General features: G+C 55.0%; 4 protein-coding genes across 4 annotated transcripts; all 4 read right to left on the minus strand.

Annotated features, from left to right (window-relative positions):
* Positions 1-1,496: 1,496 nt before the first annotated feature.
* JKF63_03615 (uncharacterized protein) lies at positions 1,497-1,838 on the minus strand (the record flags this gene model as incomplete). Its single annotated transcript, XM_067899616.1, has 1 exon — positions 1,497-1,838. One exon carries the CDS (start codon positions 1,836-1,838, stop codon positions 1,497-1,499), a length of 342 nt encoding a protein of 113 aa, XP_067755855.1.
* Positions 1,839-5,461: 3,623 nt separating this feature from the next.
* Positions 5,462-6,772, minus strand: JKF63_03616 (uncharacterized protein; the record flags this gene model as incomplete). Its single annotated transcript, XM_067899617.1, has 1 exon — positions 5,462-6,772. One exon carries the CDS (start codon positions 6,770-6,772, stop codon positions 5,462-5,464), a length of 1,311 nt encoding a protein of 436 aa, XP_067755856.1.
* Positions 6,773-8,601: 1,829 nt separating this feature from the next.
* On the minus strand, positions 8,602-10,668 carry JKF63_03617 (uncharacterized protein; the record flags this gene model as incomplete). The annotated part of the gene is made up of 1 exon (XM_067899618.1): positions 8,602-10,668. One exon carries the CDS (start codon positions 10,666-10,668, stop codon positions 8,602-8,604), a length of 2,067 nt encoding a protein of 688 aa, XP_067755857.1.
* A 3,376-nt stretch (positions 10,669-14,044) lies between these two features.
* JKF63_03618 (uncharacterized protein) lies at positions 14,045-14,983 on the minus strand (the record flags this gene model as incomplete). Its single annotated transcript, XM_067899619.1, has 1 exon — positions 14,045-14,983. The coding sequence occupies one exon, from the start codon at positions 14,981-14,983 to the stop codon at positions 14,045-14,047; it is 939 nt and encodes a 312-aa protein (XP_067755858.1).
* Positions 14,984-15,034: the final 51 nt, after the last annotated feature.

A 15,034-nucleotide genomic window follows, 5' to 3' on the forward strand; every position in this document is an offset into this window, starting at 1 on the left:
TCCCTTTCCCTTCGCACACGCGCGGAGGAGTTTGTCTGCGTGATTGCACAAGTCTGGGCAAGTAGCTGTGTAGAGGGGAGAGAGAGAGCGGTGGCGAGGGTTTATATTAAGCAGCTGACAAAACAACAGAGAGCCAATAAGATAGAAATGTTTGAGGAGCGCTGTGAACGTCGGTGGTCTTCGCTCTGTTGCGGCCCACAACCCAACGGCGGAGAGACAGAAAGAGCACACCAATTTGAATAAGAAGAGGAGAGATGCTGACTCTTGGTCCAACACAGGCGTCCCACCAGCGGAAGGCGAAGGGAGGCGGGGGAAAGACAAGTTCGGGTGGGCGAATGCTCACAGATACACACGTACACTCATGTTTACATATATACATGTACACGCCGGTCTATACCCCCTACCCACCACAATTACTTGCACCTGCTGCCCTCAGACCACCATCCCCGGGTGGCTACCGGTACGTGTCTGGCTGGTGGAAAAGATATCCACATACACACACACATATATATATTTGATTGATAGACATGAAGGGATCCCTCTCAAAAAGATCAACCAAGATTAAGAATAAACCAATGAAACAGAGAGAGGGAGCCATCTCCCAGGCGATGGATGTCTCTGTATTCGGCTCACCCCCCCCCTTTTTTTCCATGTGGCGAAGTCTTCCATAGGGCGCATGAGAACGAGTGAACCAACACGTACACCTTCACACTGTGGCCCCCACCACCACCACCACCACCACCAGCACCGGCCACCAGCACTCAGTAGACACGCCCACCGCCATCGCTTTTTTCCCCCTGTCCCTTCGCAGCCCCATCACATAACCCTCACAGATTATTGATCCGCTCGCCTCACACGCACCCCAATCGTAACATCACACCCTACCCCTACCCAAAACAACGGCAAAGACCAGCAAAATATACTATGGAGAATCAAAATATATATACGAAACAAAAAGGGAGGGGATACACGCAGCACACACACACACACACGCACATGTGAATGCCCGCAGCATTGGCAGCACTGGGGAGGTTGGGGAGCAGCTGGCAATGGCGCTGCAATGACCAGTATAAAGCGGAAGAGAGTAGTCGCAGAAAAGGACGTGCACACATACGCGGAAAAAATGTAAATAGCGACAGAGAAGGAGAAGCAGTACAACACGTGCAACGGGAAAAGGGAGAGAGAGAGAGGCGGCAGACAGCACCATAGATATCCGCCTAACGGTCAAGTAGAGCATCTCCGCGGAAGGCTATCAGCCGCGGTCGGGGAGGGGGGGGGGGGAGGGGCACCCTACACCCCTGAAACCCTTCAGCCGCACTATAACAACATCCTACTTTACTTCCATCGTCCTCGGTGGCCTCTTCGTCGCCAGTGAAGCCTCTACTGTGTCCTTTCCCTGCCATCACTACTCTCCACAAAAAAAAAGGGGAGGTGGACACCCAACACTGTAACACACCGCTTCGCCAAAGAACTGATCTCGTTTCTCCCGTAGCGGCTCACCAGTCATCATCCATGCGCTTTCGAAGAATGGTTATATGGGACTTGCTCTCCGCCTCCTGGTTCGCCACCTGGCCCAGAAGCTCTCGCACCATATCATCCGAGACGGGCGGCTGCATCTTGCCCTTCTGGACGGCTTGAATGATGTGCATTTCCACTGCGTGGGCACGTTCGGCCTTCACCTGCGCGATGCGCTTGAGGCGCTCGCGGCCCTCGGCATTCACGAACGCCCGTAGCATGTTCTCTTTCTGCTCCTCAAAGGCCTCCATGCGCTCCTGTTGTGCCTCCTGTTTGGCCATCATCTGCTGGGCCTGCTCCTCGGAGATGGGTACGCGCGACATGATGACAGACACAAAACCTCTGTTGTGTGCAGGCGTTCAGCAGGAGGAAAAAGGTACGGAGAGAGGAAGAGGGGGAGGGGGGAAGAGAACCCTTTTTTTAATATATCTCCCCCAATAGAAGAGGAGGTCGTCTAGGAGAAGCCGAAAGGAGGCGGGGGAGGGGGGAGGGAAGAGGGTATGTCGAGGAGGATGACGTCCTCGATAACCAGAGCGAGTGTTGAGAGAGCTCTAGGCGTGTGTGGAGGGGAGGAGCAAGAAGGGGTGGTGACAGAAATGAAGTGGATGTGGGAAAACAAGATGAACGGGAGGAGGGTATTACAATCATAGGCTTTAAGCTAACGCGTGCTGCAGGCGGCCATTGAGTGTGAGATTCGACGCTTCGGGCGAACTCACAACCCTCTCCTCTCCCTGGCGCCGCCTGAAAACTATGTTGACATCAACGAAGCAAAAAAAAAACATAAATTTCTTGTATAAAAACTACGGGTAGTAGACACGTTGACGTTGGCATCAAACGGACACCAATAAAAACACCTTTGCAGCCTTCACATACGCGTAGCGAAATGTGAAAAAAAAGAAGCCAAAACATGAAGACTGGAAAAGAGAAGGGTCATTTTAAAAGTAAAGCCCAGTGGGGAGGGGGGGGGTCCCCATGACCTAGAAAAAAAAAAGTTCTCCGTGATTTTAGAATCCTTAAACAGTCTAAACATTAGCCGCGTCCGCCCTCCAAGGAAAAGCAAAAAAAAAGCATTACCGACATGCACGCACCCCCTACGCAAGTACGTGTCATGTGAAAGGGTGCCAACAGATATGATGGGGCTTAAGCGGCTTTGCAGAGAACCACGAGAGAAAAGAAAAAAAAAAACAGCTGTATGCCGTTCGGAGAAATCGTGTTAGGCGCGTGCTGTCCCCTTCAACTCCTAGCATTCCTTAGTTTCTGGAAAAAAAAAGGTGAGGCTACGCGTCCTCCGCTGCTGCGACGTCTTTCCTTCTTTGCAGCCTACCTTCCTCACAAAACAGGCGACAGGCGCACACCCTCATCCCTAACCCAAAATGACTAAGATGTAAGAAAAAAGCGACACAGAAAAACCACAGGAGACCCACCTACGGAGCCCGATGGCATGGAAGCGCAGAAGCATCAGGCCCGTGAATGGACATACACCATGGAACGCGTAAAGCACCCCACGCAGATATACAGGCAAACAGACACAAAGATCAGGCATCGGCTTTCACTGCACACACTCCAGCGAGACACAGGCCCTGCAAGGTACCACACACACACACGTCAGCGCACGCGCCGCAGAGCCAGGACAGGACAGGAGAGTTCGAAGCAGGAGAAACGGCGAAGAGACACAAATTAGAGAATCATTCGGGAAAACAAAAAAAGCCCATGAGCTTACAGACCAAAGGAACACGAAAAAAAAGGCCGAGGCGGCGCCACCACCCGTATCCGCGAACGGACGCACCGGCACTAACGTCGCTGTTGCGCGTCTTGCCGGAGAGACAATGGCCTTCAAGTCGCGGAGAATCTCCCGCACTCCGCCCGCGTCAAAACGCTTGGCATCCGCGCCCCCCCCCCCCCAAGCGCGGAGGCGCGGTTATCGGACTTCTACAACGACTCCAGCGCACGCAGAGACGCGCACAGGCGCACTAGAGAGAGACGCATCGCGCAGAAGGACATGTCAGAGTGTAGGCAGCGGGGCGGGCGCTCGTGCCACATGCAGCGAGGGCGCATCCACCGCTGTTGCCACGCGACGCCACTCACTGAGACGCCCCCACAAAAGAAGAAAGCACAAAGTCACCGAGAAAAAAAAGGAGGACACACGGGCGGAAGACGAAAAAAAAGTCCCCAATGAAGGGGCCAGTGGGGAAAGGAGGAGGGAGGAGGAGGGAGGAGGAGGGAGGAGGAGGGAGGAGGAGGGAGGAGGAGGCAATCGTGCCGTGCGCGCAGCCGCGAGGCCGGCCACAACGCGAGGGCTGACGGATCCCTCCACACACACGCGCACACAGAGAGACGAGACCTGGGAAAGGTGGCACTCACCCCCGCGTGGCAGAGATGCGCAGAACGGGCGGCGGCACGAATGCACATGCTTACATACACACAGACACACACACACACAGACACACACAACCACACCTCTTATATGTTAGAGTTTACTTTTTCCGGATCCACTATCTACTACTTAGGCATGCCCACACTACCCTACCACCGCGCACACACAGGGAGACAAGGGACACGTACGCGCACACAGTCACACAGCCATACGACAGCAGACGAGCGGTCGTTCATGCCGCAGGAGGCCAGGCAGAAAGAAATGTCGGCTATGGGCACAGGTGCGGCGCTGAGGGGTAAACGGGGAGGGGCACATATCAAAACGAGAAACAGCGCACACATGGAGGCCAACTCAGACTGCAAGTCTCCAGCATGCACAGACACACGGACACACACAGGTCGTGGCCGATCGGCAGCATGCTACCGCTTACACACAGACACAAACTACGTTTTACTTCCTAGAAGGGGGGAGGGGGGACATCGCGGTGAAGACGCGAAGGAAATCAAAAAAAACAGGCGACCGGCTCGGCAACAACGCCAGTCCGCGACACACACACACACACACACACAACGGGGATCAACACGCGTACAGGAAAGGAGACGGGAACGACACACAGCAGCAGCAGCGGCAATAGTGCAGCAGTCAAACCAGCACAGGGACTATCACCGAATCGCACAGCTCCGCCGCTGTAAAGCGTCCGCCATCCCTTCCGCAACTCATGAAAAGGGACACACAACACACGAAATAAAGAGAGACACACACATGTGCACACGCGCTCGAAAGAGCGTGGAGATATTATCAGAGCCGCACCCCGCCGCCGCCGCTGCCGTCGTCGTAGGGACGGAGCGGAGTGACCGTGAATGAGGAAGGACAAAACACGGGGAGAAAAAAAACGGGCTCACACAACTCCCATACAAACGATGGGAAAGATATAATGTTAAAAGCACCACAGAAAAGAGAGGTACAACGCGTGCTGCAGTAGGGGATGGCCAGAAGAGCACAGCAGGGCCACCTACAATGTTCGCGAGGCGCACACCACCCCGCCAGGGGAAGGGAAGGGGGGACAAATCATGAAGGAGTGCGGGTCCCGACAAATGCCCACTTGGCTAGTGGGCACGCGACGAGGGAGAAAAATGTTAGAGACCTCAGCTGGCACAAAGCGAGCCCCCACACCACGGAAGGACAATGCACTGAGTGAACAGGCAAGAGGCGGAAAAAAAAGGGAATCGAAAGGAGGAAAAAAAGGACCCGGGCCCCGCTATGGAACGATATCGTGTAGGCATACATGGGGGAGGGGGAGGGGGAACACACAAAACGTGATATATTCCGAATTAGCACTTTTATGCGCTTTGCTGCGCCCCGGACAGCGAACAGGAGCATGCGTGCCTGCGATGGCGCAGGGAAGAGGGGTGAATGGGGAGAGGAGATGCATACAGCTGGGGATGCGATATCGCACACACCGCCCGCACGCCCCACGCCCCACAGCACCACATAGGCACAGCAGCAGAGCCCATTACGACTGGTATTGCCTCACTACACGCTCATGTGGGCACAGCAACAGCCGTCACACACCTACAGCCACTTCCCCATTAACGCCATCAAGCCCGCACCGAGCCACAGCGCGGCGTACAACCCGATCCGCTTCACCACACCGAACTTGCTTCTCACGCCACAGTGCACACGCAGGTCGTGCGGGAAATCCAAGAACAGCAGATTGAAGGCGATGTACAGCATGATCCCACCGCAGACGGAATCGAGGATCGCACTCACAAAAGCGTAAGTTGTCCCCGAGAACGCGTCACGCGACGCCATCACAGCGCCGGTCCCGGCCGCAATCCCGATCGGCGCAGACAACGAGAACACAAGCATCAACACAAGCCCCACCGACAGCCTGAACGACGCGTCCGCAAGACGTGCGCCCATCGCAAGGCCCTCGAACAGCTGGTGGAACACAAGCGCGATGATCAGTGCGCGCAGGTCTGCGCCGTTCGACATGGCAAGCGCAAGCCCCACAAACACGCTGTGCAGTGTCACGCCGAACTCCATGCACAGCGCAGCCACAACCCGCTGCACTGCTGGCATGTCCTCCGGAGCAGCGACTCCATGCGAGTGCCCCGCGCACCCAATGGTGATGGTTCGGCGCACCGCAGCACTGGCCTTGCCATCTTCCACACAACCGCCCATGTCGCTGGGCACGGAATCGCTGGTCGCCTGCACGCACTCGCCTCCCCCCACTAGAGGGCTCTCCTTGCACAGCGAGTCGCCGCACGGCGCATAGCTTGACTCCTTACGAATGGCACGTGCGGCCCACAGCTCCGCAACCCACCCGATTGACCCGTCAATCGAGTGCATCACAATAGCGGCAATCATTGCGAAGAGGAACGCCCAGCCCTCAAACCTCTCCTTGAAACTCTCGGGGATGCAGTCGGCCTTGAAAACAACGTCAGCGTGCTGAATCATGTGGATCATCGCAACAGCAAGCACAACGCCCGTCGCTGCGGCCTTACCTAAAGCGTACACATACACGGGCAGCTGCAGTGCAGGCACGTACTTCCCCAGGATAGGAATGAGCGTGCCCACCGCCGAAGCGAGCAAAACAATGAAGATCGCAGCAATGTGCAATCCCAGCATGTAGTCGCCATGCACAGACGCGCAGCCGTGGCTGTGGCCATGTTCACCCTCGCCATGCTCCTCGCAGTGCTCCGCGCCGTCACCGTGCGTGTGGCAGTGCAAGTGCCTGCCCTCTTCCACGTTGGCGATCGCATTCGCCTCGAGGGCAGCAACGGCCCGATATGACAGGGAGTCGTTAGACCCCGCCGCAACGGCAGCGCGTACAGCATCGCCGAACAGCTGCCGGCACGCCTCGAGGGTCGGTGAAACCATCGTCGCTCACGTCCTAGGATTCACAAGAGAGGCAATAGGGGCCCTGCTGCGATTGCGCAAGAAGATTCGGGCGGGGGGGACCAGGGGGGGGGGGGGAGAGGGGAGAGGGGAGCTGCGGAAAGGTGCAAAAGGAGGAAGCAGCCGTGTCGAGGTGTTTGGCGAGGGACGGGACGTTGCACAGACGCAGTGGGTTAGGAGAAAAAAAAAGAAGTGAGAAAACAAGTGAAGACGAATGGCGGCGTCTAATTAGCGAGACAGAGCGAGCGGACGTCTTCATCCGGCCAGTGTGCCGCAGAATGCGCGGCGGTGCGTAGTGTGCACGAGACGAAAAGAAGGGGACAGTGAGGGGGGAGGAGGGAAGAGGGGGCATGAGTGGGGGAGGGGGAGAGGAGGAGAGGAGGAGGGCAGCCAAAGGCCACAGCGGCATCCGCGCAAAAGTGAGCACGGAGATAGGGTGTGCAGTGCTGCGCGGAGCGAGGCGCCGCCGCTGAGAGCAACGCGGAGGTCCGCACAGCGGTGACGCCGTCGCCAATGCAAAGCGATAGCACGGCAGAGCCAGGGACACTAGTCGTCGCACGGAGAAGCGAGCACCACAACGCTGCACCAAGCCAAGCATGCGCCATCTAGATGCCGCGTATGTCAGCAAGTACATGGAAAGCCCAGGAGGAGGCAAGATTGGGATCTACAGGAGACCACAGCGTCTTCTTCTAGAGACTTGGAGGAAACTGAAGGGACGAGAGCGTTATCGGAGTAAGTCTAGTTTTCTTTTTCTCACTTGCTGGTCATTATTGCTTCTCTGGACAAGCCGTCTGCTTTTTTAGCTTGTCGTTCCTGTCTGCAGTTGTGGTGTTGCTGGGGTCTTTGGGTGTGCTCCGGTAGATGAATGGGGTACCTCAGTGGGGATTTGAGCACTGATCGACAAACGAGGGTGGAGAGGAAGGAGGGGGTCAAACGCTTGTTTGTAGGTTGCAGAGATGATGATGTCGTGTGTGAATGTGTGTGTGTGTGTGTGTGTGCATGTGCGCGCCGCTCTTGGTTGTCTTCCTCCCCATGAGTCCTGTGTGCCAAAAAGAAACAGAAGGATTCTGAAAAAGTGTTTGGGGGGGGGGGGGGAAGTGGGAACGAAAGTGCAATGAACTCGTGTGAACAAAACAGGATCAAAAAAGAACAACGAGAAAAAAAAAAATTGGCTCTTCCACTTAGACTCAAACGCACACACACACATGTATACACTTACATGGTGCATGTATCCAATGTTTATATTTCCTTTTTTCCTTTCGTGAACAAAAAAATTTGTCGGTGGCCGGTTTCGAAAAGGGTAAGAAAAGAACGCCTGGGCGGCGTGTAAGGGGGACCAGGTGTGGACAGACAGCAACAAGAGCTGCCGAGGGGAGGAGGGGGGGGGAGGGCTTCGGCGACGGCAGAACAGAAGTAATCGACAAAGGGAGGTGGAAGAGGGAAAAAAAAAAGAGAGATGAAAGAAGCGGCGGGAGATGAGACAAAAAGACTCAAAGGGAGCAGCGCTTATATACGCGCACACACACACACACACACAGTGAAAGGGAGAGAAAAGAGTGGAGGGCGCACGCAGCGCAAAGCAACACGGATATCGGCGATGAGAAGATGCGAAAATAAGTAAAGTTGAAAATACACAGACGGGCGAACGAGCGGACTGACCAGACACAAGAAGGGCGACACGCACCTGCAAAAGATGGAAGCACAAGAAGAAGCTCTCCATTCACAACGCCGAAACAGTCAATCCTTCACACCTCCCCGTGCTCCTCCTCAGCCTCCCCCCTCTCTCCGCATCTGCCCTTTTCTTCCCTGCCCTACTCCACTGTCGCCAGTGCACCCGGTGCCTTGTACATGAAAAGCTTGTACACTGTAGGCAAAGCCCCGATCAACATGAGCCCTACTGAGATGCCAACGATACAGTAGAACGGAGTCGCAGTCTCCCCGTTCAAGAAGGGCACGGAAACGTTCATGGCGAACAAACCCGGAATCACGGCGATGGGCATCACCACCAGAGCGATTCTCGTTTGCATGTGGTTCAGGTAGTCCATAAAGTTGCAGTGCGACAGGAGCCGTGATGAGACACCGCTCACAAGGGTCATACTCGCCATGTTGATGATGTCGCGGCACTTGCGCAGCTTCAAAATCGTGCTTCGCAGAGATGAAAGTGCGCGTTGGTAGCGCTCCACTGCCTGCGTCGATTGCGAAAACGGTGTCGGGCGCATCACCGGCAAGAGCAGCTCCTTCAACACTCGCTCCTTCTGCAAGGCATCCATGTGGAAGAAAGCCGTGAGGTGGCGCAGGTTCTTGGTTCGCACAAGCATGTCATCTTGGTCAACGCGCGATGGCAAAATTTGAAGCACGAGCTCGTCTAGCTGGTTCGCCTCCATGAGCAGCACACGGGTTGACTGCTGAAGATAGGCGAGAATGGCGGAGACGAGGGAGCTGCATACAACCGAAATGGCTGTGGCTGCTCGGCGGTTCGGCGATGGTGGGTGGTTGGGGGAGCCATAGAGGATGATAGGCTGCTGAGGTTCGCTGGTCTGACGCCCCGCAGAAGGGAATGGCAGAGTGACTGCGGAAGCACCAGCAGCAGCAGCAGAGGCGGAATAGGCGGTCGGCTCTGGGACTTCCCCTCTATGGACAGCTGTATCACGAGGTGCCTCACACGGGGCTTCGCCACGCTTATCCTTTGCAGCGCGGCCCCCGTCAAGGGAAAAGACGCATGTTTCGTGGTTTTCTGAGTCGAAGGATAGAGGGTCGCACCTGGCCATGTTGGGGATCTCTGTCCCCTTGTGGGCAGAGTCGACCGGCACCCGCGGTTCTGCGGAACCGGCCGAGAAGGGGGGTCGTCCCTGCATGCAGGATGCCCCCTTGCCTGTCGGATATCCTGTGGGCCATGCGTGGTGAGACACGATGAGCCGCACATCCCCCTCGCCGCCAAAGGAGTCAACACTGAAAGTGAAGAGCGTGGACTCAAAGGCCAACGCCACCACCGGAGCGCACGGCAGTCGAGTACGTTGAGAGCTCACTCCATCGTACTGGATGGAGCCGCGTTGCGTGCTCTCACCCTTCGGCACTGACGCAGCCTGCAAGCACAGCACAGCGTAGCCGTGAGCGGGGAAATACTCGACGAAGTTGTCGCGTACAGTTGCGGCGCGCATGGCATGACTGCCTCCTCCACAACAGGGATCGGAAGACTCCGCACCCTCTGCATCGCTGCTGGAGTCGCCATCATCGCTGGACTCAGTATCTTGGATACCGCAGGGATCCGTACCCATGGAAAGTACGGAGATGATGCGGCGCCGTGTAAGGACATGAACTGGCAGGCTTTCCAGAATCTCCGCCAGCTCTTCCTTTGTAGCTCCCTTGATGCTGATCCACGCCTGGTGAACGTCGCCGACAGAGGAAGAATTAGAAGACAGCTGGATCGCCGGAAAGGCAGATGAGCTCTGTGTCTTCTCGGCAATAGATTGAGTGGGGAGCGGGCGCGCCGCATTCGCAGTTTTTGGTGTGCCCACAGAGGGCAACACCTGGATCTTCGAAAAACAGTCGCCAGTGTCACGTTGGGAAGGGGACATGGAAACATTCTGGTTATGCTCACAGAGCATCTCTTTCAGTGCTGCGACACTTGGAATGGTGCGCCAGGCCGCGCATGTCACGTCATTGTCATCGAGGTACAAGACGCGGATGTTGAGGTCATCGGTGCTTTCACCAGCGCCGTCGGCCACGACTCCCGACACTGGCGAAGTAAAGACCAGCGACGCCGCTGAGGTGGCCAAGTCTCCACTCTTTCGCAGTTGAGAGGACGCGCTTTCCTGCGACATCTCGACTCCCGCCCCTGATGCGTCACCGCCGTGTTTGCGCTCGTTTGAAACGGGCATGATAAAATACACGCGTGGGTATGAAGAAAGTATCGGGAGGAAGGAAAAGGCAGCAAAATCTCAATTCTGCTTTTATTTCGAAGCGCACAGCGGGGAAAAGGGGGGGGTTAATGGTCCGCCCAAATAGGTGCAACTACAAACAGAACGCTTGTATGGTGTGCGCGGATGCGTGTATATTGGTGTGGGTGTGGGTGGGTGTGGGTGTGTCGGGGAGGGGAGGCACTTAACTTTAAAAGAAAGAAAACAAGTCAAGACTTATGATACGAAGCAAGTTTGGAACGTCGTAATGGACGTGTGTGTGTGTGTGTGTGTGCCTCGGACACCCCTTGTTACCTGCTTTTCGTCTTACCTCAGTCCCTTCTTCTTTTTTTGGGGGGGGGCACTGAAGGTCCCACGTGTATACCTGCTTGTTTATGGGCTTGCAGGGTGGTTAGAGCTCCTCCTTTTCAACAAAGACCACCGGACACGGTATGTTAAAACCAGGGACAGCCTCTTTTCTCGTCAAGACCGAGGGGGGGGGGGGGATAACAATCGAAAATGATAACACCAATAAAGATGAACAAGGAAAAAAAATGCGCCGGACGTGCGTTTAGTAAGACGCCGCTCTCACGTACGCGGTGACAAATAACAGTGATGATAATGATGCTTTTGCCGATTGATGGGAAGAAAAAGAAGTAAAGAAAACTTTTAAAATCGGGAAGGAGGGAGAATGGCGAGAAAAAAAAAAACCCACACTGCGTCTCCTTGTCGCTATATATACTTATATGGAGAGATTTATACCGCCCTCTGAAAAAAAAAAGTTAATATTTTTTTCGTGCAGCTGTGCGTGTGTGTGTGTGTGTGTGTGTGTATGCCTTCGCTGTACGTGAGGAGTGCATAAAAAAATAAATACTAAGAGTTGCTGTACAGTGAGCTCGATGTGAGTGCTTTCGTGCTCATGTGTGTTTAATTTTTTTTTCTCCTTCCGCGTTGTGTTGCGTGGTGGGGCGTCTCTTCTTTATTCTTCTTTGCTGCTAACAAGCGTGTGTCAGTGTAGCGAGAGAGAGACCAACCCTACGTACATACAAACACCCACGGGAATCGGGGCAGTGAGTACTGGAAGAACGCGGGCGGATGAGTGGTGGAGGGGAAGAGAATGGAGCTCGCTACACTACAGCAAACACCATCAAACGGGATACGCCGAGGAGGGAGGAGGAAGTCAGGGAGACGGGGCACCGCCACAATGGACCAGGCGGTGTTGCTGGTGGCGAGACAAAAAATGTGAAATGGTGCAGAAACGGGGCATGCGCAAGGCGGAGAGTTGTGAAGAGCGGGGACGGGAGAAAAAAACTGCACGAGACACGGATGAGGCGATTGACAAGGTGAGTGTCTCTTTCCCCAGAGGCGTCTCGTATTGAGTTTGCGGGATGTTTTCTCCACGTGCTCTTGTCTCCTTCGTTTGTGATACACAAACTCAAACTAGCTTAAACATACACGCACACACACACCGAACGTGGGGGGGAACAAAAAAAAGGGCGGGGGGCGAACTAAACGAGAGAGCGCAGGCAAAACTTGGACACGAAGGGCCATGTGCAGGCGAAGAGAGCGGGGTGAGGAATGCGTGGTTGTGTACTGGCAGACTCAACAGACAGAGGGTTTTGCATCAACGGATGACCTCCTCACACTTTAACCATACAGATATATAAATATATACAGATATATAATTAAAGAGGAAACAGAGTGAAGAGAGGAGGGGATCAGAAAGAGGGGGGGAGAGAGAGAGACCAAAATAAAGAAGACTGTAAGATGGCGAAAGGGATCACTGCACGGATTGCAGAAGTGGGCATCAGGGTGTGTTATGTTAGACGGCCGTGTGTGTTTCATGGTGGCAATGGTGGGGGGGTGTCGTCATTTGTTTGTGTAAAATGCAAGCGGGAGAGAGGTGGCCCCAGTGCGTTATTGAGTGCGTTATGGTGCGGTAAGAGCAAAAATGGAGAAAGGTAGAGGACAAAGTAGACAGTAAAAGAAAAAGAGAGCTGCGCACGGCATCAGCGATGGCGGGATCAGGCAACAGGGTATAACGCCATCGACAGCTACAACCTGAAAGCCGCGCCCCTGGAAAAAGTGTGGAGACGTAGCGATCATCCAGGATGCAACTGTGTCGAGCCGTGATGCCCAAAGGTCAGGCGGAGCGAGCAGGAAATCTTCGCGGAAGGGCGGGCAGACGAGAAAATAAGGGACCTCCCGTTAGACAAGTCACTCAACGCCGCCTTCCCGCCTTCAACTCTCCCCGCTGGCTAGCCCCCAGCCACCCCCCCACACAGCCCGAGTCTCTATGTCATACCCATTCGATTATCTTGGTGCAAGCCCTCTTCACGGTCACAGGAGATACCGAGAGAGAAGGGAGGGGGCTGAAAAGCGAGAGTGCGATAACGAAAAAAAGAGAGAGCGGGCCCGATGAGTAAGATGTGATGTAACATGAAGATGCGCAGCGAGTGCAGCGGTGGGGGGAATCGCTTTCAGCGTTCGTCCATGATTATTTATTTTTGGGGAGTCCTTTTGTGACGGCTCACGGACGAATGGCGAACTGGTGCATTTTTTTGTTTTTTTTTTTTTGGGGGGGGGCAGTAAACGATCCGTGAAATGCGAGAGGGAAAAAAAGGGGGGGCGAGGCGAGGCGGGTCGCATAGTCCGAGGAGCACAAAAAAAAACTAAAGTGAGTAAAATTGAAACACGGAAGAAACAAAGGCGGACACGCGGACACGCGGACACAAGAAAGACGACGAGTACAGAAGGGGAAAAAAAAAAGACGGCGTGCAAGAAGAGAGCATCAAGACACGTTAGGATGGAAGAAAAAACATAAGAATGGAGAGGGTGAAGAAGCAGCAGGGCCACCCTCACGAGCACAAAAAAAAAAGACCACATATATATATATATATATTGTGTGTGTGTGTGTTCCGATGAGGAATTTATTCACTTGTTTGGGACTAAAAGGTATACACGCATGCACATATGGATATGAGAATGTATATTGAAGTAGAGTGACAGAAGGAGCAAGAACGTGCCGAGCGTGTGAATAGCAGAGAGAGGAACACAAACAAACAAACCCGGGATAGGTGCCCATGCACGCACCGTGGCGCAAGCGCGCCCTTCCCCCCCCCCTTACGACATGAACTCTCTTTGGGGGGAAGAGTATTGATCGACGCGTGCTGGCGTGTGCCCGCGGTGAAAAGGATTAGGTAGAATGGGTCAGGGGTGCTGCTCACACCCCCTTGCGTATGCTTGGCAACCGCCTGAGGAGTGAGAGGGACCTCAGACGGCCTCCCCCGTCGCACACGGTGGGAAAAACCTTTTTCAAATATCTTCTCCCCATTTGTACATGGCCTTGATATTCGACTCAATGTACAAGTATTCCGCATCGCAGTGGGGTGTGCTCGTCATGCTCACGTCCGTGGTGCAGCGCGGACGGGTGACCTTGAGTTTTCTTAGTAATGCTGTAGTGCGCCGAAAGGGGATTGCGGTTGCTGAGCGTCAGCTCACGACGCAAGTTGTACTCCAGCGTTGGGTCAATATGGTCTAGGCGAAAGATGCCTTCGGTGAACATGCCGCCGATGCTGTTCGTCACGCAGGTCCAGGTGTCTTGCACAGCGTCATATGATACCAACCAGTCCACGCGACCAGGCGTCAGCACCGTCTTGAGTGTCGAGGCCGCCACCTCCGGGGTCGGGTCCAGACTGGGAACAACGGGTGCCCTCGGGTGGACAAGTGGAGCCCGGAGAGTGGCCGTGGCAGCGTCGAGCCGCAGCGTTGTGTCCGCCGGCGAGCACCAAACCAAGGGCCAGTAGTAATTTGCGAGAGAGAGGGATTGGCTGTGCGCCGCTGGGACGCAGTACCCACAAAAGTCCATCTTTACTGTCGCCTGCACCGTCTGCCCCTGCTGGACCAATGCAATGGCTCTGTGAGCCTCGGGGCCACAATGCACCAAGTTCTTCAGACCGTACGTGATGCGTGTAGCCGCCCCATCAGCCGCTATATCACACAACTGGACGAACAGAAAACCCTTCGGCTGATTACAGGTGAGGCTCACAGAGAAGGTTGACTGTTCGAGAATGTCCATGGCCACCGTGAGGGTGGCTGAGGTGTAGATGACGGCCAAGCTGTTGTCGATACGCTGGTCACCGGCCGTCTCGCCCATCACACCGGCACCCATCCACTCACCTAAAACCAGCCCGTGGTTCAGCGGAGTGTACACTGCTACCGGCCTGGTAATAGTCGTAGCACCGTCCTTGCCCACCTCGGCCAGGTGCCGGCTGGAGCCGAGGTCGTACGCGACCATCGGTACCTCAGGCGTTCACCCACCGGTCCAGTGCCACTCACTTTCCCGGTG

The sequence above is a fragment of the Porcisia hertigi genome, chromosome 28, assembly GCF_017918235.1.
Source record: "Porcisia hertigi strain C119 chromosome 28, whole genome shotgun sequence".
NCBI classification, from domain to species: Eukaryota; Euglenozoa; class Kinetoplastea; order Trypanosomatida; family Trypanosomatidae; genus Porcisia; species Porcisia hertigi.